Source organism: Lissotriton vulgaris, chromosome 2_1 (genome assembly GCF_964263255.1).
Source record: "Lissotriton vulgaris chromosome 2_1, aLisVul1.2, whole genome shotgun sequence".
NCBI classification, from domain to species: Eukaryota; Metazoa; Chordata; class Amphibia; order Caudata; family Salamandridae; genus Lissotriton; species Lissotriton vulgaris.
In genome coordinates this window covers 1818365290-1818393198 of record NC_141687.1, presented here as the reverse complement: position 1 = coordinate 1818393198, position 27909 = coordinate 1818365290, and the positions used below count along the sequence as shown (strand labels likewise).

General features: G+C 45.5%; 1 protein-coding gene across 1 annotated transcript in view; it reads right to left on the bottom strand.

The window, feature by feature from the left end:
* The window catches only part of RASGRF1 (Ras protein specific guanine nucleotide releasing factor 1), a 656364-nt gene that overhangs the window by 96997 nt on the left and 531458 nt on the right, over positions 1-27909 (bottom strand). Inside the window, exons 21-23 of the mRNA XM_086957896.1 lie at positions 20992-21095; positions 19325-19409; positions 12239-12436 (exon numbers count right to left, since the gene is read on the bottom strand). Coding sequence (XP_086814022.1) covers positions 12239-12436; positions 19325-19409; positions 20992-21095 — 387 coding nt within the window. The remainder of the gene's footprint in view (positions 1-12238; positions 12437-19324; positions 19410-20991; positions 21096-27909) is intronic.

Here is a 27909-nt window from a genome sequence, read left to right as displayed (position 1 = left end):
CGGTATGACTTCTTGCAGCGTATCCATATGGAAGTGCTCCGACAGGATACACTTGTTCAGAGGCCTGAGGTCTAGTATCGGCCTTGATGAAGCGAAATATATTAAAACATTTTACATGACATTTTACCGATTTAGACACAAAAACCTGAATGTGCACTTCAAAATAAACAAAGTGATACAGTTATAGATATAAATGAAGTAACTGCACAGTAAATTCGTGCTTGAAAGATTTAGGAAAGGAGGAAATACATTTCTAAATAGTTAAAATGGATTATTGATAGATTTTCATAACAAGATTAATCATGAAATTATGTTTTAATATTCACGCACTGATGAAAACTAATAAATCTAATGATGAGGCCTAAAAATCTTATTTATCTTTCATTGCAAATGCATTATAAATAGAATGTGGTACAATTATGCGATAAAAGTAGTTAAGAAATTGAAACTCAGAGAGGTGATAGCTGAGACCTTAATGATTATAAAAATGTGGAAATGATTTTAGTAAAATGGTTTTTAAGAATAATTTATATGTATGGAGGTTGAAAATTTGTGGTAGTAGGCCTTGCTAACGATAATCAATTTTGTTTAATAATATATTGGTGAAAGTGATAATTTGATGCGTTATATTTGATTTCAGTTAAATTTAAATAATTTAACGCTGATGTATGCATTTTGAACTTTAAACGTGTTCTTCTTGAGCTGCTATTTTACCATTGCACGCATGATAATTCATTGACATTTTCGCAAATGTTGTTCTATTTGTTCCGTGCATTTTTCATTATACATACAAAGGACATTCTTTCAAAGTTCAATGTGAGATGGCTTGGTGGGAAAATCAACTCTCACCCGATGCCATAGTCTGTTACATTGTATATTTCCTACCGCTGACAAATCTGTGATGCCCGGAAAGTCAAGTTGTTCACATGAAGTGCTTGGTAAAGAAAGCAGGAGTAACTAAATGTATTTTGTGACTACATACGTAAATTAATCATTCAATGGAGTGACTTGTGGAGTGACACCACGCCATTAAGGTGCCATATGGACTATATAAGAAGAAACCCCAAAGGAAGGGCAACACCATTCTTTTTCTTTTCCTCCCGATGCAAGGACGCCCAGGTCACAATGCAATGCTAATTTTTTATTTCCTTGGGACACTATCCATCACGCTTTGGATTCTACCCTTTTATAGCAACACCCTAATTTTACTGCCATTGCTGATGCTTCTGCATTCATGCAGTTGAAAATCTTCTTTGCCGAACTAATTGATTTTTGCTTCATATTTTCTTTTTGCCAATGCTCATGAACACACCCTTAGAGGACTTTAAAATGTATTCTTTTACGCCTTTGCTTTGATTCTGAGATGCTTAAGAAATTGCTTATCTGTATCAATTTCGGAACATTAATACAATAAATAAATATCTACATTGCTTGAGTCTATTATTGTACAGTATATTGTGTCATGGTGTTCTTTATTTGAAAGTGTATTGCATTACTCTTTTGATCTAAATGCGTTGTAGGGAGAATTAGTAAACCTTTTCAGAATATCAAGTTCTGCTTCTTCTATTCTGTGTCGTAGTAGCAGAGCTTCTAGTTTGTATTCTAGATAGACTTGATTTCTTTAGGAGATTTGGTCTTCCTATTGCGATACTTTATTTTCACGGTATGGCCTTGAGATAAGTGTATTTGAAACTTATTTCAAATTTATGAGTTGGTCATTAAGTAATGCTCCTCATTGGGTGACTAACATTGTGGTTAGTATTGGCGGAGAAAGATCCATCAGAGGACTATTTGCCTCTGTGATGAGAATAATGTTGTATTCCGTCTAGCTGTAGAGGGTCCAGTACCGTTAGAGAGATAAATGAGTAAGTAGTGAGTTGAAAGTTAATCTTGAAATATTTATGTTGCTTACGCTGGATCAGCCTTAAGGTGCCATCTTTCTTGGGAATGAGGTAATATTGGGCAGAGAAGATGTGAGTTCTAGACAATAACTGTCTTTTATTTTTGAGACAACCTACTGATCTGAGGTTAATTAGTATCCAATCTGCGTGGTAACCCTGTAACTATCCCCCCACTGGTTTTAAGTGCAGCTGGAAGAAGATAGACAGAGCCATTGCTTGGTGGAAGTGGTTCCCTTGGAAGTGGATCCACGACCTCGACCCTGTTGGTATTGCCTCTTTAGTGTGCTTTATAGTATGACCCTCTTGTATAGTGTGATTTATGGGGGATTTGTTGCCTTTGCAAGGCACCTGTGCCTGTAGAGGTGGTAGCTTTGAATGTCCCTCTGTACTTGCCCCTCTAAACGGACCCTCTGTGCTGATATGTTGGAAGGGCACCCATGGCTTTGGCAGATTTAGTGTCTTTTTAATTTTTTTTCATCATTTTGCCCACTTGTGGGCCAACGAGGCATCTCCATCAAATGTATATTGAGGAGATCTTGCTGGGCATCAGGTTTAAACCCTGACACTCTTAACCAAGCGTGGCGTCTTATTCCCTAAGTAGACGTCGGAACCCTATGATGGAGAAAAACAGTCTTACAAAGGAGCCGATTACCATGCGCAAAACACACTATCAGAGGATTTACTATACCTCGTGACTCGAAAGACTTCTTCGAAGAAAAAGAAATTGCAAACATCCGAGCCCAACACTAGATTGCAGGAGTATCAGTGGCGGCTCATCCGCTAAGATGGAGGTGCGTCACCCCACTGCTCCCAGAGCAGTGAAAGAGGGAAAAACAAAATGATATTAACTGAACACTATTATAACTTTATTTCTGGTTGCTGCAGGGCTGGGTTAGGGTGTACGGGGCTGGTGGCTCAGGAAGGAGGAGTGGATTATGCACACTGAGTCTGCATTACTGCTTTCCAGCCATTTTTTGACGGCCAAACAGTCATGCACACTTTGCATATTCCATATGCACAGGCTCCCTGTCCCGATCTGAGTGCTGATCCACAGCACTCAGACCAATCACAACACTGCATTGCAGCATTGTTATTGTCTCAGGGGAGCCTGTGTGCCCGGGTGCTTCTTGCAGCTTCTTCCGGACTGTTGTCAGGAAGAGCAGATAAGCGGAGGAAAGTGCGTTTGAAAAAAAATATTTTCAAATCCCCTCCCTTGTCCCCCTTGCCCGCCACCCCCATTCCCTACCAGGCGCCACTAAGGACTATGCTAAGGATATGTATCTACGGCCAACACATGCTCCGAATATATTGCTCTTCGGCCATGTGGAAGACCTTGAATCACCGGAATATCTCATTAGGTTCTCCTCTGAACTGCATATACATTATTTGACATTTTAGCCATTATAGTTGAAACATTGTGCAGAGTTTCCAGTCACATTTTAATAAAATTGCCTTTGTAGGGAACACCCTCTCCTCCAAATCTTCCTCAGGAGGATTGGTCTAACTCAATGCAATATGATGCTGATAATAACTTTTCCAGTCTAACCCTGATTTGTAAGTGTGCGAATTCTGTTGAAGATACCTGCCACATTGGTCTATATTTTCAGCTCCTATGGCTATTTCTTGACACTCAATGGAATAACCAAGGCAACGCTTGCAGAGCAGAACATTTCTATCTTTGTGAATGCAACATGGTCAATCGCACTCTATCAATGGGCGTAGTGCCTCACTACATTCATTGAGGAGTGATGCATCCACATAAATCTGTCAGTCATGATGATAATGACGTGAAATCAGGCCAGGTCATCAAAATGCAACTATATATACTTTTGGTGAAGCACAGCACTGTCTGCTCATTGTATAAAGTACAAATTCCGAAAGAGGAATTGGCCCAAGGTTAACCGGACTCAAATTGCCGGCTGAAGACACTGCCTTCAGAAGGGCAGGGAGACCTGCTACCCTGTTACAACTGTTGTTGTGTGATATACAACAGCTTTAATACAATTTTCCTTTTGCCATTACAGTTGTGAAGTACTTGCATTGTGTATTGAGGTGATGTTATGTCGATTCCAGGTCGTTGTACCTGCTTTAAGGGCTGTGAGTAGCGAAACACAAATGATAAATCAGCCTTACTACTGTCTATTAAACAAGACATATGTGTCTCACAATTCACTCCCCTGCACCATGGTAAATGTGTACCTTGTTGGACTACAGCACAACACCAAGATAATAGTGGTCTCTTGTATTCATACTGCAGTCCTCCAAGGCAGCCTTGGCTAAATGCAGTGTTTAGTAAATGACCAAACCAAACAGAAAATTTCAGAATAGCTATCGACAACAAGGTTGCAATCTGGGACCTTTCCATTCTAAGACTACTAGAGTGACCAAGGGAGTTCCTTAGGGCTCCAGTTTGAGCACAACTTTATTTAACATTTGCGTCACCCCCTTGGCGGGATTACTGAGGAATCTAGGTTTCACCCCAATCTCCTATGCTGACGACACTAAGCTGCTCCTCTCCTTTGATAAAAATAATCGCAATACTCAGGCCACCTTTTCGGAGGGCATGAAAGCTTTTGCGGATTGGATGGGTGACAACTATCGTCAGCTTAACGCGGGAAAATCGGAGATTATGTTGTTTGGGGAAGCAATGTTAAAATCGACCCCTAGCTGGTGGCCTGAGGAATTGGGCCCAGCTCCTACTCCAAAAAAGGTGGTCAAAAAACGTGGGTGTCCGTATAGACCAGAAGAAATGCGTTACTTACCTGTAACTGCAGTTATCCAGTATTGGTATCTTTCATAGATTCACATGCCTGAATCATTCCCCGTCGTCGGGGTGGGAGTCCCCGGTATATAAAGAAAGTAATGTCATAAAGACATATACATAACAATAGGCCAGAGGCCTCTCATTAGTAACATATCCATGTCCTTTTGTAAAAAGGACTAATCAGATCTCACCAGCCTCTAGAACCTTCCTGGAAGGAGCCCTAGTCCCTCAGATTTTCGTAAGCACAGTGCTAAATAGTACCTACTGAAAGAACTAAGGTGAGCCCTTCCAGGGGAGGTGGGTGGGTTGCATGTGAATCTATGAAAGATACCAATACTGGATAACTGCAGTTACAGGTAAGTAACACATTTCTTATCCAGTATTATGGGTATCTTTCATAGATTCACATGCCTGAATCAGAGTAACAAGCAATATCCAGCACATTTCGTAAGGTACAACATGTAAAATCACACAATATAAGAATACCATTTGTGAAACAGAACAAGTACCTCCAAACAATGAAATAAAGAAATGTGCAAGAATGCAGTAGGAAGGTGGGATGAAAGAGAAGGCTCACCTCTAGTGAAATAGATGACAAAGTACTGCTTGACCCACAGCTGCACCTTTCATGAGTTCAGATTCCAAGCAGTAGTGCTTGGTGAACGTATGTGGTGTCTTCCACGTCGCTGCTCTGCATATGTCGAGAATGGGCACGCCTGCAAAGAGTGCCATTGAAGTAGAGACAGCTCTGGTAGAATGAGCTCTCACTCTTGAATGCAGAGGATGATTTGCCTGTTGATGGCAGAAAGTTATTGCTGCTGAGATACAACGGGAAATGCTCTGTTTTGTCAGAGGAAGGCCTTTTCTAGGCCTACTGAAAGCAACAAACAGTTGGTTGGATTTCCGAAACTGTTCTGTTCGATGAATGTAGAATTATAGACAACGCTTGAGGTCTAAAGAGTGGAGAGACCTCTCGCTGCAGAAACTTGATTTGGGAAAAAAGTCCGCAAAATTATAGGCTCATTCAAGTGAAAATTAGATGGAACCTTAGGGATGAATTTAGGATTGGTTCGTAGAATAACTCTGTCCTGCTTGAATTGCAAGAAAGGATCCTGGATGGAGAGAGCTTGTAACTCACCAACCCGCCTTGCAGATGTGAGCGCCAGCAAGAGAGCGGTTTTCCAGGACAGGTATTTGATGTCTGCTTTGTGTATTGGCTCAAATGGATGTTTCATGAGTTGAGCAAGGACGATGTTCAATTGCCAGGTGGGTGGTAAAGCTCTCACCGGAGGAAATGTCCTGAAAAGGCCTTTTAGAAACTGTTTAACTAGTCTCCCGGACCAGAGAGTAGAGCCAGTCGATGAACGCCTGAAGCTCGAAATCGCAGCCAGGTGAACTTTAATGGAGGCATGCGCCAGTCCTGAATGCGCTAAATGGAGCAGGTAAGGAAGGATTTGTGCTGGAGTGGAAGAAAAAGGATGTATCTTATTTGCTTTACTCCATACACAGAACCTTTTCCATTTAAGAGAATACGTTTTGTTTGTACTCTCTGCCCGAGCCCGGGCTAAAATGGTCCTGCATTCTTGAGAAATGTCTAGGTTCTGAAACTCTCTGAACTCAGGAGCCAAGCCGACAAACTGAGAGATGCTGGATCCGGATGCTGGACTTGACCTTGGTTCATTGTCAGGAGAGTCTGGCCAGGTTTGAATTGGATTGGCGGTTTCTGTGATAGGAGGTGAAGTTCCGTGAACCAGTGTTGGTGCGGCCACGCTGGAGCAATTAGGATCAGGGTGCAATGCTCCGCCTTCAGTTTCCGAAGAACCCTGGGAATCAGGGGAAATGGCGGAAATGCGTAAGCAAACACGTTGCACCAACTGATCGAAAATGCATTCCCCAGGGATCCTGGTTGGGGATGCCAGCTTGCGTAATGTTGGCATTTTGCGTTGTGGCGAGTCGCAAACAAATCCACAGGTGGCTTGCCCCATTGGGCGAATACCGAGCTGAGAAGATGATGATCTAGCTCCCCCTCGTGGCACATGGAACGTTGACTGCTGAGAGAGTCCTCCAGGACATTGTCCGTCCCTGGGGCGTATTCCGCCCGAAGGGAAATGTTGTGTTGTACAAGCCAAGTCCAAATTTCTTGAGATTCTTGAGACAACGACAGAGAATGTGTTCCCCCCTGTTTGTTTAGATAGTGCATTGTGGTGGTGTTGTCTGTCCTCACAAGCACTGGGGAATTCCTGATCCTGGGTAGAAACGCCTTTAGTGCCAGGTATACCGCTCTCAATTCGAGGAGATTTATGTGTAGTTGTTTCTCTGCTAGGGACCATTGCCCGTTGATTTGGAGGTCCTGAAGAAATGCTCCCCATCCTTCCAAGGAAGCATCCGTCATTATTACGTGTGGCGAGGTTGGAAGTATGAAGGATAGGCCTTGTCGTAGATTTTGAGATTGACGCCACCAATCCAGAGCCTGGACTATGGCAGGATTGATCCGGACGTCGTCGTCGAAGGATTATCTGCATTGAGTCCACTGAGCAGATAGCGCCTCCTGAAGTGGGCGCATATGAAGGCGGCAGTGAGGGATCAAGAGGATGTTCGAGGACATCATCCCGAGCAAGGACTTGTAGAGGAGCACGGTGACAGATTTTTTGGACTGAATCCGGGTGGCCAAGGTCCTTAGTTTCACTTGTTGTTCTATTGAAGGTAAGGCCTTCTTTTGAGCAGTATCGAGGACAGCTCCGAGGAACGTGATACACTGGGACGGTTGAAGGACAGATTTTTCTTCATTGAGTGTGAGTCCCAGAGCACTGAAGAGTTGCAGACAGGCGTCGGAGGACTTGGTAACGCTTGCGTGAGTAGATGCCTTGACTAGCCAGTCTTCTAAGTACGGAAATACCTGGTGATGTTGTTGGCGAAGGTATGCTGCTACTGGAGACAGACACTTGGTGAAAATGCGTGGGGCTGATTTTAGACCGAAGGGTAACACTCGAAACTGGTAGTGCTTGCCCGCCACCTTGAACCTGAGAAATTTCTTGTGGTTCTTGTGGATCGGAATATGAAAATAGGCGTCTTGTAGGTCGAGAGACACCATAAAATCGTTTGCATTGAGAAGTTGTAGCACCTCCTGGATTGAAACCATGCGAAATTTTTTTGAGGTATTGGTTGAGGTTTCGTAAGTCCAGTATAGGTCTCCATTTTTTCACCTTTTTCCGAATTAAAAAGAATCGGGAATAGAATCCTTTGTTTATCTGAGATCGGGGAACTTTTTCTATCGCTCCTTTTCTGAGCATGAGGGAGATTTCCAATTGTAGTTGTGTTAGATTTTTGTGCTGCATTGGAATCGGAGGCGTATGTGGAGGATGTTCCACAAACTCCAGAGAATGTCTGAATTTGACAAGTTGAAGGACCCAGTGATCTGTCGTAATTTGTTGCCAATTTTGAAGGAAGGATGTAATTCTCCCGCCAACTTTGTAAGGTGGAGAGAAACTGGAGACCTGCGTCAGAGAAAGGTCATTGTCTTCTGCCTGTGTCCTTCTCCCCCCCCCCCCGTCCGCGAAAGGAAGATTTGTTGTAGGACGACTGGTTCTGCGGTTGCCTCTGTTGGTACTGGGTTTTATATTGTTGGCCTGAGCTGTAAGAAAATTTGTATCCTCGACTGTTGCCTCTGAAGGACTGACCTCTCCCTCTGGAGCCACAAAAGGAAGGGTTTTTATATTGTAGAGTACCAAGAGCCCTTGCGGTATCCGTATCTTTTTTGATACCTTGAAGCATGTCATCGATGTGTTGTCCAAACAGAAGTTTACCGTCATAAGGCATGTCTAACACCTTGGCTTGAACTTCAGGCCGAAAAGACGTCGCCTTAAGCCAACCTTGGCGTCTCAGGACTGCAGCTCCTGCCAGCTGTTGGAAACCTGTGGACGCGATATCCAGTGCCACATCAATCATCTCCGAGGCGGAGCGCTCGCCTTTGAGGAGAATCTTCCTCACTTCTTCTTTTTGCTCCTCTTGAAGTGAACCCAAGTACGGAGCTACGTCTGCCCACATTTGGCGGTTATAACGCCCCAGTAGAGCCAAAGAGTTTGCTGCACGCACTTGTAAAGCTGACATGGCCGAAAACTTTTTTCCTATATTGTCAAGCTTCCAGCCCTCTTTATCTGGCGGCAAAGTCAAAACAGCTGAAGGATTTTTTGACTTGCGTTGTGCCGCTTGGGTTATTACCGAATCAGGCTTCGGATGGCTGATAAGGCAAGCTGGGGCAGTGTCCGGCGCTTTGTATTTTTTATCCAATCTGGGCAGCACTGGCATCAGAGATGCCGGGGTCTGCATTATCTTCTCCCCTTGGTCCCAGACGTGATCAATGATGGGAATAGATCGTACTGCCTTTTGATATGGGTCTTTAAAATCGTAAAGAAAACAATCTTGTGGTGTTGCAGTGACTTTGAGGCTGAAGCATAACGCCGCTCTCTCTACGATGTTGTGGAAACCCCCAATGTCTTCCGGGGGAGAATCCGCTTGCGCCTGTACAGGAGATGCGGGACCTGAAATGATGTATTCATCATATTCGTCCTCCTGAAGCTCCCCTTCCTCACGTTGCTGCTCTTCCTCTTCTTCTTCCTCCTCCTCATCAGAGGACGGCAGAGGGCGTGAGCGAAACGGCTCCGAATGGAGAATCAAAGGAGCCGGTCGAGATTTAGGAGGCGGTGTGACCACTGTAAGTGTCGCAGGTGTTTGTGTCACCACTGGCTGAGGCGGAGCAGTGGATGGGAATCTTTGCTTATAATCTGCAATGAGAAACTGCAGGTCTATCACAATAGAAGCAGGAAGACACACCATAGGCTGTTGTGGAAGCGGTGGAGGATGGATCTCTTCCTGGTACTCTACATCCTGTTCCTGCTCCTGTTCCTCATAGTCTGAACTTTCGTGAAGTTTGACTTGCAGTTCAGATGGGCTTGTCGCTTGCTGAAACATAGAGCCCTCATCTGAGTCCTCAGTATCCAGGATATTAGCCGGGGGGAAAAGGTCCTGCTCGGCGATGTTAATTCTGGCGTGAGTGTACGCGCAGTCATCCTGAAGTGTGAATACATACACTTCAATGGAGGTGATTCACTCGTCGACGGATTGGTCGTCGACGGGGAACCGTCGATAGTCGACTGAGAGTGAGTCGTCGACGGTGTCTTCTTCATCGACGACGTCGTCGACAATAGGATCGTCGACGATGTTTGTTTCGACTTCGTCGTCATCGGCTTCGTCGACGTTGGTGTCGTCGACGGCTTCGTCGTCGATTGCTTTATCGACGCTGGTGTTGTTGATGGCTTCGTCGTCGACGGCTTCGTCGACGCTGGTGTTGTCGTCGACGGCTTCGTCGATGCTGGTGTCGACGTTGTCTTCGCTAGGCTCGCCGTCGAAGGGCCCGTCGACGGCTTCGTCGGCGCTGGCATAGTCGACGATGACTTTATCAACGATGAGCTTGCCGTCGAAGACGGTTTCGTCGGCGTCGATGATTTTGTGGATGATGACGGTTTAGGCTTCGTTGACGATGAGGTGCTCGTCGACGGTGACGCTGAAGAGGTCTTTTTTAAACTAATAATAGATGGAACAGACCTACCCGTCGACGACAAGGATGTTGTAGTCGTCGACGTCGATAACATAGAGGACGCCACCGTAGTGGAGATCGTGGCTGTCGACATTGTTACCGGCAGGGCTGAAGATGTCACCAAAGGTTTCTTGAAGATAGGATCCTGTAGAGAAACCTTTACAGCAGTGGCCTTAGAACGATCCTCTGAAGACTTGGACGTCTTCTTTTGAGGGGGCTGTACAGATGGTCCTGGAGATGAAGTGCTAGGCCTTTTAGGAGTAGAGTGTACACTCCCCATGGAACACTCACTCTCACCTGAAGAGACTGGTAGATCTTTTTCCTTAAGTCTCTGGAGCCATATCAGCAGTCGGCCCTCTCTATCCTTGAGAGTTTTGGCCGAAAAAGTACGGCAGATTTTACAGTCTTTAGCTGAATGGTCAGGATATAAACAGTACAGGCAGTCCTCATGCCTGTCATCCACATGAAGCCTCTTTTTGCTACAAGAGGCACAAGGTCTGAAAAGTCCTTTCTTTGGAGAATCAGTCATGACAAAATCAGACGATTCCTCACAGGAATGAAGTTCTGAGTAAAATTGTGGAGATAAATACAAGAATTTAAAGAAAACTGAGCAGAGCTCAGAGGAGACTCCCTTAGCACGACGTGCGGTAGAAAATCTGAGGGACTAGGGCTCCTTCCAGGAAGGTTCTAGAGGGTGGTGAGATCTGATTGGCTCTTGGCCAAAGTTTAGTCCTTTTTACAAAAGGACATGGATATGTTACTAATGAGAGGTCTCTGGCCTATTGTTATGTATATGTCTTTATGACATTACTTTCTTTATATACCGGGGACTCCCACCCCGACGACGGGGAATGATTCAGGCATGTGAATCTATGAAAGATACCCATAATACTGGATAAACTAACATTGGGAGAGCATGTTACCTCCATTGCAGGGTCATGTTTTCACACTCTTAGTCTACAAGAGGAGCCTTCCCCCTTTTACCCTCTTCTACATGGAAAGTTCTGATTCAGGCATTAGTGCTAAGCCGCCTGGACTACTGCAAAGCCCTAATGATTTCAGCCAATGAAGCTTCCTTAAATAAACTGTAGGTAGTCCAGAACACGGCGGCCCGCCTAGTTGCCAATGCCCCTCCCATAACGGCCTTCATAACCCTTTTACAACAGCTGCATTGACTTCCTGTGCGAAAACAGATTAAATTCAAAATCTGCTGTATGGTTCACACATCTCTACATGACATGGGTCCTCGCTAGCTTTCAGATGAACACTCTAGGTACTTGCCCTCCAGGTCCCTTCGGTGAGGGTCAAAATCACCTCTTAGCACTCCGTGGTTAAAGAAAGCTCGTTTGGGCGGCAGAGCCTACTCCCAATCTTGCCCCCCAATACTAGAACTAACAACCTATTCACTTTCGCCAATGCCCGACTAGCTGAAATTAAAAAAATTACTAAAAACCTCTTTGTTCTTAATCTTCTTGGTTGATGACAGCAGTTACAGCACAGAGATACCCCTGACGTGGTGATTAGTGCGCTTTACAAGCTAATAAATATCAAATATCAAATTGCAGGGACCTCTTTTTGCATATGGTCATTACATAAGTGATTTCTCCTGTACTGTGCATCCCAATGGGGCTATGATGTTTATCTTCAACATAACTTATCAAGCCCTGTAGGTGCATTGGCCCTTGATAATTATGAGAAAGGAAAGGAGACCAGACTGTGGGTGTTCAGGTAGTCATAATGTACAGTTACAGCCTGGTGGCTGTACGGGGGACCCAAGATACTTGCTTACTGTGCACCACTTGTATGAGTTATCCAAAGGGTTGAAGTGCTCCTTTTCAGATGCCATCACATGTACAGAGTACCATAAACTCTGAAATTTCCTCTGAAAGAGCCCATGCCGGAATATACCCATTGACTGTATAGGCCACTCTAAGTTGATACAGTTCAGTCTGTTAGAATCCCCTACAAGATGTCTCTTACCTGCTTAGACACTTTCAGCCACGTTTTCTTGAGCCTGAAGATGGCGCTTCGGTTTAATGACGACGTAATCTCCAGCACAGCATTGTAGTTGTGTAAACACCGGCAGATGTCAGCAACAGCCACCCACTTATCAATGGCACTGCCACGGACTGTGGCATCCTCACTGTGCAGGATCTCCGAGGCGATCAGGTTGCTCATCTGGATGAAGGGGTAAGAAATTATGTAAATTAGATGAGTTAGAATTTCAGAATGGCCTTAACTGTCTGTGGGCTTTTGTTTGTTATCTCCCAAAACATGATGGAAGAAATAAACGATTTACCTGTAACTGCAGTTCTGTAGCTTTCATAGATTAACATACTTGACTTATTCTCCATTGTCAAGCTTGGCGCCCTGAGTAGTCAATGATTACATAGAAGTTGAATACAAATATAGACTCAATTCCCTGGCCCTGAGCTGGATAACATCTTTTTTGTCCAATAGACGTCAGTCAATCACTCGCTCAACTTTTAGGTCAACATCTCAAGACTTAAACTATGGAGTGCCACATGGCTTTTCATTGAGCACATCTCCTTTAAACTCTGTATCGTGCCATGATGGTTTATACTGGTAAGTCCGGCCAGTGTAGTTACTAATATCGTAGCAGTTTTTATGTTTTGATGATCATTGGTCTTATACTAAGTTTCTCGCTACTTATTAACTTCAGAGCGCATTGCTGTAGCTGTCGGGTCTAGAAACATTTAATTTGAGATATAATCGATTCGAATTAAAATATCTTTGTTATCTCACCATATCATTACCTTAGTGCTGACGATAAACTGTAAGTATTTTTTCAAAAGACTTTGCTAAAAACAGTATTGTTCCTTTCGTCGCGCTGTAAACTTAGCGCCAACGATTCATCTCTCCTTTCTGTTTTATTCTGTCACATCTATACCCTATTTTAGGGGTATTGTTCATATTGTCAATTTTAAGGTTATCAGAACAAATACTATCGATTTGAATGACATTTGAGAGACTACTAGTTTCCCATGATTGGGTCTCGACTGAATTAGAGGTTAAACCACAGATATGACATTTTAAATAAATGTCCTATTTAACCTCTTTCTGATAATAATACTTACAAAGATTAGATATTAGGGGTCAACACTTATTAAAATGTCACAGGTTGCCAGATAGAAATAAGGATGGGAGACCATGTGATTATACATATATATACTCTTATGGTTTTATGGAAATTTAGGTCAGAAATGTTGTCGGGTAACTTAAGAACTTGCATTAAGATTGTTGGGGTTAAATAAAGCATATATAATAGACACAATAAATTTTATTCATTTTAGGGTTACAGATGAACTTCAATAAATAGAAAGACAACTTTTGGAGAGGCTACACAACTGCTCTCTCGACATAAGATATTGACAAGTGAGTCATCATTAATTAATCAATATAAATCTGATGGGAATACGTAGAATAGACATTAATAGTCGGACTGTGTTCTTGCTTTTTAGACTCTTGGAAATGTGCAATCTATTTAATTGCTACTTTTTGAAGGTTGCTGGTCAATCAAAAAGTTCCTATTTTATTAGGTGAGTCTATAGTGTTGGCTTCTAGCTACAATTAGTCTCTATTTTAGATAAATGCTTGAGACCTCGTTTATACTTACTTTTCTATATTATTTCTTCTTTTGCTTGCCCTGTGGTTCCTTATGGAGAACTTTTACTGATCACATTAATACATACTTTTCCTTTTCCTTTTTTCTTAATTGTCACCTCTCACACACAATGATGTTTCGGTGTGGTGATTTGTTTTTCTCGTATATATATATATGACTAAGTACATTGGAAGAAGGGTGAGACGCACTGAGTATTGACAGTGTCTTCCCTCATGTTAATCATTTGATTTCAAGAGCACTTTGCCTAGCCTTTCACATCTGCGTCACTTGTACACTGTAAATGATGTATGAAGTGTTATAGCTCTGATACATAACATTCTCATGTTCATTAAGTTGTAATATGGCTCCTATGTATTATAATTTTTAGCCCTGAGGAAGTCTGTGGCTTACACCACACAAAGACGAAACACGTGTTGGCGGCTAGAACATTTTCTTTGGAGAAGTGTTGTGAAATAAAAGAAGAATAAGAAGATCCTTTTTGTGTTTGATTTGTTAAGGACTTTGACTGATGGTGAAATGAGCTCAGGATATACTGTTTGGTTGGTTTAAATGGTATGGTTTTTCATACCATCTGGTTAACGGTGGATGGCCGTTGCCTTATTCTTTGAGCTACAGATACTTGGATTGGTTTAACAGGTTCACAACTGTGCGCAACTGTCACCCAACCATCCTTTCTTTGTAGTAGACTTTTGTTTTACTGCCTTATCCTTCTTTGTTTCAGAAAATCAGACAAATAGTTGGTTATCCTGTTGAAATTCAATGGTCCTCTAAGTCTAAAAACAAATGGCCCTCTTAAGAAGAAGACATTAACAAGTTCCTCCTCCTTTGAAGGATGAGACGTGCAAAAAATGCTGAAAAGGTAATGGATTGCCTTTTATGAAAGGTATTGACTACCTTGGGCAGGAATACTGCCTTTGTTCGAAGGAATACTCTGTCTGGAATAAAGGAGACAAATGGTGGAACAGAAGACAAGGCCTAGAGTTTTCTCAATCGCCTGGAATAATTCAGCAATGAGTTGCAAAATTTTAAGCGTAAGTAAGCATAAAGGTCAACTGTGCATACATTTAAAGGGCAAAACCATCAGTTAGATCAAGGTAAGATTTAGATTCCCCTGAGGTACTGCAAACGGAGTTGGTGGGAATATATAGGTCAGCCCCTTTAAAAAACACATCACAACAGTTGATCTGAAGAGGGGTGGTTGATCCTGTAAACGTAAAAAGGCCACACGGGCTGATAAATAACCTTTAACTGTGGCCACAGGAAGGCCAATGATAAACAAAACAACAATATATAGAACAAAGGAAACCTGTAGGGGTTAAATGTGATGAGAAAAACATTAAATGACAAACTTCTTCAAGCGTTCTGCATAAACAGTCTTTGTAGAAAGGATGCCTAGCTGCCAGAACAATACCAAGTTCTTTTGTTGAGAGACTGAATGTGATCAACTGTAGACACTCAGACTAAACTCATGGAGGTGTAGGTTGTGCAGGACATGCTGCAGTGATAGGAGATCCTTCCAATGAGCTGGGTTTAAGGACAGATGCTTATGGCCAGGAGTTCTGGGTACCACACTCTACTCGCCCAGTCTGGAGCCACAGATGGCTTTGCCTCAGTCTATCTTGATCTTTTACCGGAACCTAGGCTATAAAGGCAGGGGTGGAAAGGTGTACAGGAGTCCCATGCCCCATGCAGAGGCCTAAAGAAGAGTGCCTTGGAACTCAAATGCAGAAACGTTGTGACACTGTGCATTCTCTGCGGTGGCAAATCGATCCAGTCAGGATTTTAACCATATCTGGAAGATTTCCTGCTTCATCGCTTTCGAAGGACCTCCCCAGCCCATTAACGATGCATCTAACTCGATTGTTAACTCTGAGTAGGATGCTCTAATACATTTTTATCTCCTACAACTTGGATCCCTGCCACATATCCCATCTTCCTATGTTTGAGTTTGCCCTGGTAGTAGTGTCCACCAGTGTGTGGATAGGCATCGATGATGAAGCATGCCACTATTAAGTGGGTGAGGCATTTACTCCAAAATATTTGGATTTCCCTTTGACTGTCTGTTCTGGTAACTATACCCTAGCTGCCCTTTTGTGTCTGGGAGGGAGAGGGGTTTGCTGCTGGTCCGATTGTGGTCAAGTAAATACCACTGCAGATCTTTTGCAGTCTCCTCCGACACCTGCATGGAATCCAACATATTTCCTTGATGCTGAGCCCACTGAGAGTTCAGATTCCACTGCAGATCCCTCATGTGTCACAAACAGGGGGCAAAGAGGCCTAGAAGTCTCAGAACCCCTCTCACTGACCCAGGTCAAAGGTTGAAACCTCAGTATTATAGCCTGAATGTCCTGGACCCGTTGAAGTGGAGTGGTTGCTCTTTTTCAGTAGCTGCTGCCAAATTACCTACCTACCTATATCTCCGATGCAGACTTTTATGTGGCCATTAAAAAAACACCTGAAAACAAGGCTCTTCACACCTTTGTACCCCACTCTTGGCCGCCTCGCTTATGCTGATCCCTTGGCTATGCTATAGAGCAAAGACACCCACGTGTATTAGTGTGCTCTACAATCGCTATCCTATCCTATCCTATCCTCTATGATAATGCTAATTGGCGATACCAGAAGTTTATGTATTGATAGTTAAGCCAGCATAGTGGTGACAATGCATCATCAGGAAATGATGAAGGCACAATTGACGACTGCCTAGCTGATGATATCGCAACCATTTGTCAGAGAACTCATGATCAAGCAACTAGCAATGAGACAGATGATGAGTTGGCAACCAACAGTGGATTTACCAATGGCACAGCAATTGATGGTGTGGTAGTTGGCAAAGGAGCAGTCAAGGAGACAGTTGACAAGATAGGTAACAATAACATTTCAACCAACAAGGCTACTGTCAGCTACGGAAGACCCAACAAAATGGGGCCAGAAGAAGGTGGTGAAACTGACAGCTGCAGGGACAGATGTTTGAACAACAGATGCTTTGGCAGTCAATGATGAAGAGTTTGAAGGCTCGAGAGATGACAACCAATAGCAGAGGAGTTGATGGTTTGAGAATGGTTTTCATAGATAATGAAGCAGAACACAATGTAGGAGGCACTGACATTTTTGTGGAAAACTTGTCAGTGTGCTAGCTTGTTGGTTCAACATTGGTTATCTTAATTTCTAAGCAGAATAAGACAAAGGTGCCACTGTCAAAGTCACAGATGAAGCTGGCTGACCAGGCGTCTGAGCCTTTAAACAGGCTTAGAGAGTCTTTTGGCTACTCTGACAGTCTCTGAAAGGGATTGAATTTTGAATACACTATCTGTAATTTCTGGTCCCTAGGTGCATAAGGGGAGGAATAATTAAATTCACACTTGAGAAATGCCAAGGTCAGGCATCTTTCTCAGTCGCAAAACATCTTTAATGGAGCTGCGGACTTTGAAGAGAGATTTATTTGAAGACCCACATGGGCTAAATAACGTTTCTGTAGGTCAAGGCTCCCATAAGCAAAAAGGGCTGCAGTATCCTCTCTGCACATGATGTTCACAAAATTTCAAGAAGGAAAAAAAGTTGTAGCATATCTAAAGATAAAGGTACTATGAGCAGCGCTTCAGAGGATTCCTTCACTCATGGCATCTAGTAGAAAATCTGAACAGTTGAGCAGCTGAAGTGAGCTGAGCACTGTCTGTATGCGCAGATCACATAGAGATGGGTAGATTACAGGTAGTATATGTCTATATGTCTGTCCAATGTTAATTGAGTGTAAATATTTATGACTGTCAAGGAATGGATTAAGAGATGGTCTGCTGAATGCCTTCTTGATCATCTTAGGGAAGGGGGATTCCTCCCAGTAGCAAGGATTGCCATTCTGCAGAGAATAATACTCTTGAGAGGTGACATGTTTCTCCATAACAGTCACAGTTTGGAGGAAAACCCACTAAGTGGAGAAAAATCCTCATTTGGCAACTTTAATAAATCTTGAATAAAGATCAAGATGGCGTTGGTGAAAACAGCAAGGGACCAAACTCCTCCAGAACATGAGAAAGCAGAAACTATCCAAGCAAAACAAGCAGAGTGAAGGACTAATCAATGAATAGGATGGTCCAACCGATTAGACAATGGGTAATGGGCACTGAGGGTGTCGTCTAAATCAAGGAAGGAAATGCGTAACAATGCATCACACTTTTTGAAATGTTGCCTCAAATATGCTTGAAAGAGTGACTGTTATCATAGTAAGAAACTCTACAACATCCTAGATATGAATATTCCAAGAACTTCAAAAGTGCAAAGCACCATCTTGGGACGGGCTTTTTTTTATAAGGCTTAATTAATTCTCTCTTTGGAAATGTATGGAGTTCATTCCACTTCAAAGAATAAGCCCAAATTTGACTTCCGGTATGCCATGCAGCATTCTGAAAACCTCCCACAGCTGACAGTGGTAAACCACTCTGGGTTTCTTGCCTAATGGCAGTATGGGTTTGTGCACACCATGTAGTGTATCAAGCTTTGGTGACTACCAGGTACAGATTACACTGTAGCTACTATTCTCTTGGTTACTAAGGTGTAGATCCTGTTTGAGTATCACATTCATAGAAACCAACTGAGAACCAACCTCCCCATCACAAAAACATTTACTTTTATCTTATAGTTTTTTGTTTTGTTATATTGCTTATTTAGGGTATTTGTTGGCCTGTATAATTAATGCTGGTCAATTGGCCCTCCTTGCATGTCCTGTTCACATTGCTGCAGTAGATATATTATTCATTACAGCGGCTTTCTCATCCACTGTCCTCAGTACCACTATCCCATGTATTTTATTTTTACTGTCTCATCTGTTTGGATGTAACATTTGCTTATGGGTTACTAGCATTTCAATCTTGACTCAGGCAGAACCCCAGATGGCATTCACTTTGCTCTCTCTGCAACCAAAGGTCCAGCTCATTTTGTTTCTCCATTGGTAGCCACTGCTGCCCCTTTGCCCTGAAATTGTTTCCTGAGCGGCTACGCTGAAAATACTACACATGATACATTGGGTGGCTGAGAAAATGTCTGTTAGTTTAACAGGGGCTGAGGGAACTCTCTATAGTTTGGTGGTAAAGCTGAGGATACTCTTGAGGTTGAGTGGTAGGGTGCATGCAAAGGCAATCAGGCTCTGTGACAATTCCCCACAATGTCTGACCAGATGTCACACTCCAAAGTCTTCCCATCCAGCCCAGGGCTGTGAGTAATCAATCACATTACAACCAAATATGGGAACTCAATGGACATTCATTATGTTTCAAGAAACACACCTAAAGACACAACTGTCTGTTCACCTAGCTCTTCCTTTGCATTGCAACTCTTCTGCCAGATCATCCCCTTACTGCACCCTCGATGGTAAGTCTTCCTTCCATAAGACCGTCTAATGCCTGTTCCTTGCTATGGATACTCACATCGTTGAAGTGCTTGGTTGTGTTCAGGATATACGGAGTCCGCTCACTCTTCTCTGTTTTCATCCACCCTTGTCCAAAGAATTCCCTGAGGGATTGAAGCACACAGTACCATTGAAATATATGTAGACAGGGGCACATGTGCAATACAACAGTAGATCTGAATGGAGAAGAATTTGCTGCTGCAAACACATGTAGGTGGGAGACATGGATCCACATCACACTTTAACTGCACAGGCTAAGATGCAATGATTAGAAGCTGACACCCAAAGTCGGGAGTGAAGAGATTTTCAAACAGGTAGGTGTCTCTGATGGTTTCTTAGCAATGTGTTAGAGTCAATCATGTCAAGTGGTAATGCAGCAGCACTGAAAAAGGAATACATAGAAGCACATATATTGTCAATGATGGTGCAGAGCAGCAAAGTGCCTATATTTGAGGCACTTCACAATATTAAAGGTCAATGTATTGCTTAGTTGATGGTACAGTACAATTTGGGAAAGTGGCATTCTCAAAAGCTAGCTAAGCTGAATGTAGGCAGAAAAAAGGAAAGAAAGAGTATTGTGTTGCATAGGATTGTGTGTGGAAAATGAAGAGTGACTAAGATGGGAATGGTGATTGTTGTACTGACAAGTGTAGGACAAACATTTGCTCAAGTAGTGTCCTGGGCTAAGCCAAATTTAGCATCCCTCCTGATCCTCTCCCCCCTCACCCTTCTGGGGGCGTTAATACAAGACACTTCTTATCTTCCTCCTCCGCTTCCTCCGTGCTGATGCTCTCAGTGTGGACCCTTTTTTCTGTTTAAAGTTCAGGTGTTGTCAGATTAACTCACAGCTGTGACCAGCATGTGAACACACATGTCCCCATTCTCAAGGGAAATGGAGGGAGACTAAAGGAAAGGCACAACATTTATTGAGAGCATGGAGAGAATGAACAGGCACTGACAGCCTAAAATAAAAAAATGTGTTAAAAGCAGTTAATAGTGCCAGCTCCATGTGTTCCATCTGAATCTAACACCCAAGCCTAGGTACTGCTCACCCCTGCCTAAGGACTACCCTGACATGAGCAAATATATTGGCATAGCTACATATTCTTCTCAGTACTAAAACCATCAGGTCTAGTGCAGGCCACAAATAATGTGCAGTAACAGGCTTGTGGATGAGCCTCGGGGTAAGCTACTGGTGCTACAGGTCATGACTGAGGCAAATTTGTAATGCTGTGTGTTGTTTCTGTTGGTGGTATGGCAGTGGGTGCACTAAAGTGATCGAGGTTTGTGTGACTCACAGTAGTGGAAGAGCAGTGAGTGATGTGGATTGATATATAGAAGGAACGAGGACATAATAAATGCTAGGCAGAATAGAAACATTAAGAGGAAGGTGAAGAGACAAAGAGTAGTTGCTGTGAAATGATCAAAGTATAGATAACGGTTTCTCCAAAGGATTAGAAGAGAGTAAAAGGGGTGGCAAGGGAATGTTGAGAGGTATCAGAGTGGCTGTAGAGATGATGTCAAGTCGAGGTAATTAAGGGAACACTTTTAGGTGGATCTACAAGGGGCTGTGGGGAGGGTGACAGATGTAATGAGTGCATATCAGGAGCCAGAGAAAGCTTCACAGGTCCACAGAAAGAATATCAGAAGGAGAGACAAAGATCGGTCAGAAAGGACATTACTTACTCATATGGAATCTTCTTGAAGATGAGATGGTCCAGTAATGTCAGCTGCTCTGCAATCTCCAGGGCTGAGTGGTTCTCAAAGGACTCTGCTTTGCCTCCCTCAGCCTAAAGAAAACATTCAATTAGTAACATTCGCCCACCCACATAAAACAGGCATAACACGAACCGTAAAACTATAACAATCCAATCCCAATCTCCAACCCTAACAGTTCTATCTCCAATACCAACACCAAACCACAACGCGACCGTAACAATAGCCGCTAACTTGTCACCTGAACCTAAACCTAACCCTTTAAAGGCAAAATAAACCACCACACCATCCAAAAACTCCTTCAATCTTTTAGGATCTTCAGAATACTTAAGAGGTGAGAAACCGATGTCAGGACTGTTGCACGCGCTGGAGTGGATTGCTTCAAGATGGGTGGAATTCTTGGTCCTTGACTTGAACAGCAGGCAGGTCAACATCAGGATCCATGTTGGAAACAGACGGATCTCATACTTTAAAGTGATTACACATGTACCAATAGAGTCACCTGCATAAGAACATGCCCTCCACCACTGCTAGGGTTGATAAGTTACACATGGATTGCAAAGGCACATTTTAAATCAATATTGTTAATATATCTTTTGCAAAGCCTTGCCGAGCCGCCAAGTAGTGTGTGAAATCTTTCCAGACCTCATATGGTCTAGATGGGACGATTGTCTTTAAGGGGCAGGAGATGCAAGTGCCACTTCATGTCGGAAAAATAGATTGTGCCAAGTTGAAAATATAGCAATGCTTGTCAACCCTCTCAAGCTGCATTCTAGAAAATCATGGGTGTAGCATGTGTTGCTGCAGATACACACACTCGTTATTCTACTGCCATCTAGTGCTGGGCTCGGGTACTTGCAAGTTGTTTTTCTTCAAAGAAGTCTTTTGAGTCACAAGGTATATAGTGACTCCTCCCACATCTGTCAATATGCAAGGACACCGATCAGGTTCAAACATGTACGGCTTGGGCTACGATTTTGACGCTTTGCTTCACTTCTGTTCAGGCCCAGCTGTATTACTCCTCAAATCTGATATTTGGAAAACAACAGTTGTTGCCTACCTTCTGGAGAACAATCAATTCTGTGAAACCATGGAGCCTCGTGCCCCTTGTCCTCAATGACGTACCATGTGTTTATAAGCAGAGAATGTACCCAGGGTGATGGAATGGACACCCTTTCAGAACATTCCTCGGTGTCATGTGAAGTTCCCTTGGTCCGACCACCACCAGGTGTGTAACCTTTGTTTGTTTGCCAACTATGATGACATCGATGACATTGCATGCAAAGCAGTTGGTCGACTTGGGTCTGACCTTCCGTTCGAAGAGACTTTGATATCAACGGGACAGATGGTGGGCACATCACAAGATGCAGAGGAAGGCTTCCTATAACACCGTGACATCTTTGAGTAACAGCCCACACCCGACGTCGAGGAAGGCGAAAAGGCACCGCACTACCAACAATCACCTAACCTAGAGGCTATGACTCTGACCCTGAAGGCTCCAGACTCCCAGTGAATGCATGTCTTTGAAACCCCAAATGAAGACATTGAAGTGGAGTGAGAGTATGGATTATGTTGAACCACACATCAGGCCACCATCAGCACATCCTCGAGGGGATCGGATATCCAGCCCTTCGACAAAGACTGCCTTCTGGCACTGTTAGGCATTGACCGAAAGCATCTGAGCTGGCACTGATCCCCATCTACGTGCGCTGTCCAAAGCACTTCAGAGGCTGAAGATCCTATCAACATCAGCACTGAAGCCAACCTCCAGTTCAAAGCTGATTTCGGCACTGAAAATCTCATTGGCACGAGAGCACCTTTGAATCTGAAAACACCCTTACTGCCCAAGCCATCAGCTTCAAAGTCACCTTCAGACCAGAGACCCGCATCAACAAACATCCACCAACACCAAAGGCGTCCTCAGTGCACAGCTCCAACGATTCAGAACAGCCTATTCTCCCAATTGTTTCAGGAGCAACTTGATGCGAGACAGAAAAGTAATTTTATTTGCCCTCACACTGGAGATATTTCCACCAGACTCTCTCCAATGCTGGTACAGACTTTGCTTTGTAAGTGAAAGCCTACTGTTGAGGAGGAACTTGCCTTGGCACCTCTCCTGGTGACCAAATGCAAGAAGCGCAAGGACATGGCCACCAGCCCCCTTCCGTTTGGGCCCCCTCTCCATCTTCTCTTCCACCACCGATTATTTCACCACACCACAGCCATATTCACAGGGGGGTTGCCCTCACTCCTCATATAAACAGGGCGGCCCTTTCACCCAGGTGACCCAGATGACACTCCATTTGACACAGTGTTCCCTGAGTACCGTGGGACAAACATGAAGTAGATTCCCGTGGGGATTCAGCTGACAGTGCAATTTCTGGCCACGCGTAAGGGGATGCTCAAGTCGCACACTGATACATTCAAGAAGCCAGTCAAGGCCAGGGTGGTCACACCAAGGGTACATAAACAATATAAACCCTTCCCTAACAACACTTTATTCATCAGAATCAGGTCACCCTAGATTCTCTTGTGGTTCATAGAGTGCACAAGAGTGCTAACTCTTAAGGGTTATTGTTAGAACTACCACCCATTGGAGAATCGCCAACTCTAACGGACAAGAATGACAGAGCACACTGGGATGTGATGAGTGATTTCATAAAACATATGCCAGATGATGGAAGAGTTAGGAGCAGAGGGTTTTAAGTCTTAAGTTCAGCAGCATTTTCTCATCCTGCTATTTGATAGGGAACATCTTTTTGTGCCCCTGGTTTTTCAACTGCTACAGAAAATGTGAAAAACACACTGACACGGCGAAGGCTATGGGTGCCCTCCGAACGTACATACCTTCAGGCTCCTTTCTGAGACACCAATACAGGGCTGGTTCTAAAACCACCACTCCCAAGCCTACCTCTTCCTATAAGAGACAGCAGCAGCAGGCTTACCAACTGTACACACCACAGGGCAATAGGTGCCTATAGGAACAATAACACCAGAGGTAGGGTCAAAGGAGGATCTGGCAAGGTGCTCTCTGTCACCAACCATTGACTCCTTTCACCCTCCCCCCATTAACACAACACCTGTTGGGGGAAGACTCCAGTAACACCCGCTCCGTCCACAGACACGCCATCGAACTCTGGAACCTCCTCGACACCACAGCTCCTGGCGTTGCCTTCCTCACGGAAACCTGGATGAACGACTCCTTAGCGCCCGACATCGCCATCGCCATCCCAGAGGGCTACAAGATCACCCGGAGGGACCACACCGCCAACCAGATGGGAGGAGGCATCGCCATCATCCACAGGGACACCATCCACATCACGACCAACACCGACGACACCCTGACCACCGCCAAACACCTACACTTCCAGATCCACACCGACCCGAAGACCACCCTCAGAGGCACCCTGATCTACCGACCCCCGAGACCACGCACACAATTCAGCGAGGACATCGCCAACTTCGTCAGCCCGCATGCCCTCCCTTCCGCTGACTACATCCTCCTGGGGGACCTCAACTTCCACCTGGAGAACAACAGCGACCGCAACACCATCACCCTGCTCGACAACCTCGCCAAACTCGGACTCAAGCAGCTGGTGTCCACCCCCACCCACCTCGCCGGACACACACTCGACGCCGTCTTCTCATCCAGCAAAGACATCGCCTTCAGCCACGCCACAGGACTCCACTGGACGGACCACAGCTGCGTCCACTTCACCTTCAGAAGAACGACGATCCACCACCACCAGCAACAGGTTGCCCGAAGAAGCTGGAACAAGATCACAGCCGACCAGCTCGCCGCTTCCCTGAGCCAGCACCCTCCCACCAGCTCAGCGAACCCCAGCCAGGCCGCCGACAACCTCACGAAGTGGATCAGCAACTGCGCGGACGAAATCGCCCCACTGAGGACCCCGCCCAGCAGACCCGGCAGCAAGAAAGCCCCATGGTTCACCGACGAACTCAAGAGCTCCAAGAAGAACTGCCGAGCCCTCGAGAAAGTCTGGAGAAGGGAACCAACACCGGAAAACATGACCACCCTCAAGCTTGCCACCCGGAAGCACCACCAACTGATCCGCGCCACCAAGAAAACTGCATTCAAGGAATGGCTGGACTACAACGCACACAACTGCAAGGAACTCTTCAACATCGTGAAAGAGCTCTCCAACCCCAACGCCGGAAACAACGACATCACCCCATCGCAAGACCTCTGCAACTCCCTCGCCTCCTACTTCCACAACAAGATCGCGGACATACACAACAGCTTCAGCATTCAACCGACGCACGCCACGACCGCAGCAACGCCCCCCACCACCACCCTCCGCGCCTGGACTCCGATCAGCACCGAAGACACCGTCCGCATGATGAACTCCATCCACTCCGGATCTCCGACCGACCCCTGCCCTCACCACGTCTTCAACAAGGCCGACGCTGTCATCGCACCCCACCTGTGGGACATCATCAACACCTCCTTCGACACCGCCACCTTCCCGGAAAGCTGGAAGCACGCCGAACTCAGCGCTCTACTAAAGAAACCAACAGCGGACCCCACCGAACTCAAGAATTACCGCCCCATCTCGCTCCTCCCGTTTCCAGCCAAAGTCATCGAGAAGACCGTCAACAAACAGCTGGCCGCCTTCCTCGAGACAAATGGATCCCTCGACCCCTCACAGTCTGGCTTCCGAGCCAACCACAGCACCGAGACGCCCTCATCGCTGCCACCGATGACATCCGAGCCCTGATGGACAACGGAGAAACAGCGGCCCTCATCCTCCTAGACCTCTCCGCGGCATTCAACACTGTCTGCCACCGCACCCTAGTGCAGCGCCTCAGCAACGTCGGAATCCAGGAGAAGGCACTGGAATGGATCATCTCCTTCCTCGACGGAAGAACACAGAGAGTCCGTCTACCACCGTACAAGTCAGAGGCCACCGAAGTCATCGGCGGCGTCCCTCAAGGATCCTCGCTGAGCCCCACCCTCTTCAACGTCTACATGAGCCCCCTCGCTGCCATCGCACGCCAACACAACCTCAACATCATCTCCTACGCCGACGACACCCAGCTGATCCTCTCCCTGACCAACGACCCCGCCGCCGCCAGAGCCAACCTTCACGAAGGGATGAAAGATGTAGCCGAGTGGATGACGACCAGCCGCCTGAAACTGAACTCAGACAAGACGGAAGTCCTCATCCTGGGCTCCTCGCCCTCCGCCTGGGACGACTCCTGGTGGCCCCCCGCCCTGGGCACCGCACCCAAACCGACAGACCACGCACGCAACCTGGGCTTCATCCTGGACTCCTCCCTCTCCATGACCAGACAAGTCAACGCCGTCTCCTCGTCGTGCTTCAACATCCTGCGCATGCTACGGAAGATCTTCCGGTGGATCCCCACCGAGACCAGGAAGACGGTCACCCAGGCCCTCGTCACCAGCCGACTGGACTACGGCAACGCCCTCTACGCCGGAACCACCGCCAAGCTCCAGAAGAGACTCCAGCGGATCCAGAACACCTCAGCCAGACTCATCCTCGACATCCCACGACACAGCCACATCTCCGGACATCTGAGAGACCTGCATTGGCTCCCCGTCAACAAAAGAATCACCTTGCGTCTCCTCACCCACTCACACAAAGCCCTACACGATCAAGGCCCGAGCTACCTCAACAACCGCATCAACTTCTACGCTCCCAAACGCCACATCCGATCAGCCAGTCACGCCCTCGCCGCCGTCCCCCGCATCCGAAGAACGACAACAGGAGGAAGGTCCTTCTCCTACCTGGCCGCCAAGACCTGGAACTCCCTCCCGACCGACCTGCGCCTGACCCAAGACCACCTCTCCTTCAGGAAGAAGCTCAAGACCTGGCTGTTCGAGCAGTAGCAGCACCCCCCCTCCCCCTAGCGCCTTGAGACCCTCCGGGTAAGTAGTGCGCTCTATAAATGTCTTTGATTGATTGATTGATTGATTGAGTATTTCCTCCCACGCTAACAGGAAACTACATCCAACAAGTGGGTCTTGGTAGATAGCCAGGGCTACTTACTAGAACTTCTCACACCCTCTCCCAACATTCCACACTGCAAACACAGCCTCAACAGAGAACTTCTCAACCTCCTGGAAGCTCCTTCAAAAAGGGGGCTATAGAACCAGTCCCCACCAATCAACATGGCAAAGGAGTTTTTGTTTTGCTCTCTACTTTCCCTTTCCCAAGAAGGACGGCTCCCTTAGGCCCAACCTGAACCTCAGACCCCTCAACTAGTACATCCTGTCTGAGCACTTCCACATGGCAACCTTACAAGATGTCATCCCTCTGCCGCAGCAAGGTGACTTTGTGATGGTGTTAGACCTCAAGGATGCCTACTTTACATCCAGCCTGCCCACCAATGCTGCCAGGGGTTTGTGATAAGTGGACGCCATTATCAGTTCAAGGTGTTACCATTCGACGTCAACACTGCCCCAAGGATCTTCACCGAACGCCTGGCAGCCGTTGCTGCACATCTATGGAGGGGAAGCATCCACGTCTTCTTGGACGATTGGCTAATCAAGAGAGCAAGCAAACACCAGTGCTTATCACACATCCAGGCTACCTTCTTCCTCCTCCACAGCCTTGGGTCCACCTTCAATGCCACCAAATCTCATTGTTTGCCCCTAAAGATACAACACTTCATAGGGTCAACACTAAACACTATCACTGGCAAGACCTATCGCAACCTGAGTCAGTGTCTCGTTGTCAGCCAAATTGTTAACCTTACAGTGAGAACTGCTATGTGCCTCCTCGGCAAGATGGCCTCATGCATTTCCATAGAGTCCCATGCTTGGCTGCACATGTGCCCATTTCAACTGTGCCTCTCTACACAGTGGTCACAAGCGAAGGGTCTATTTGAGGATCTAGTGTTGGT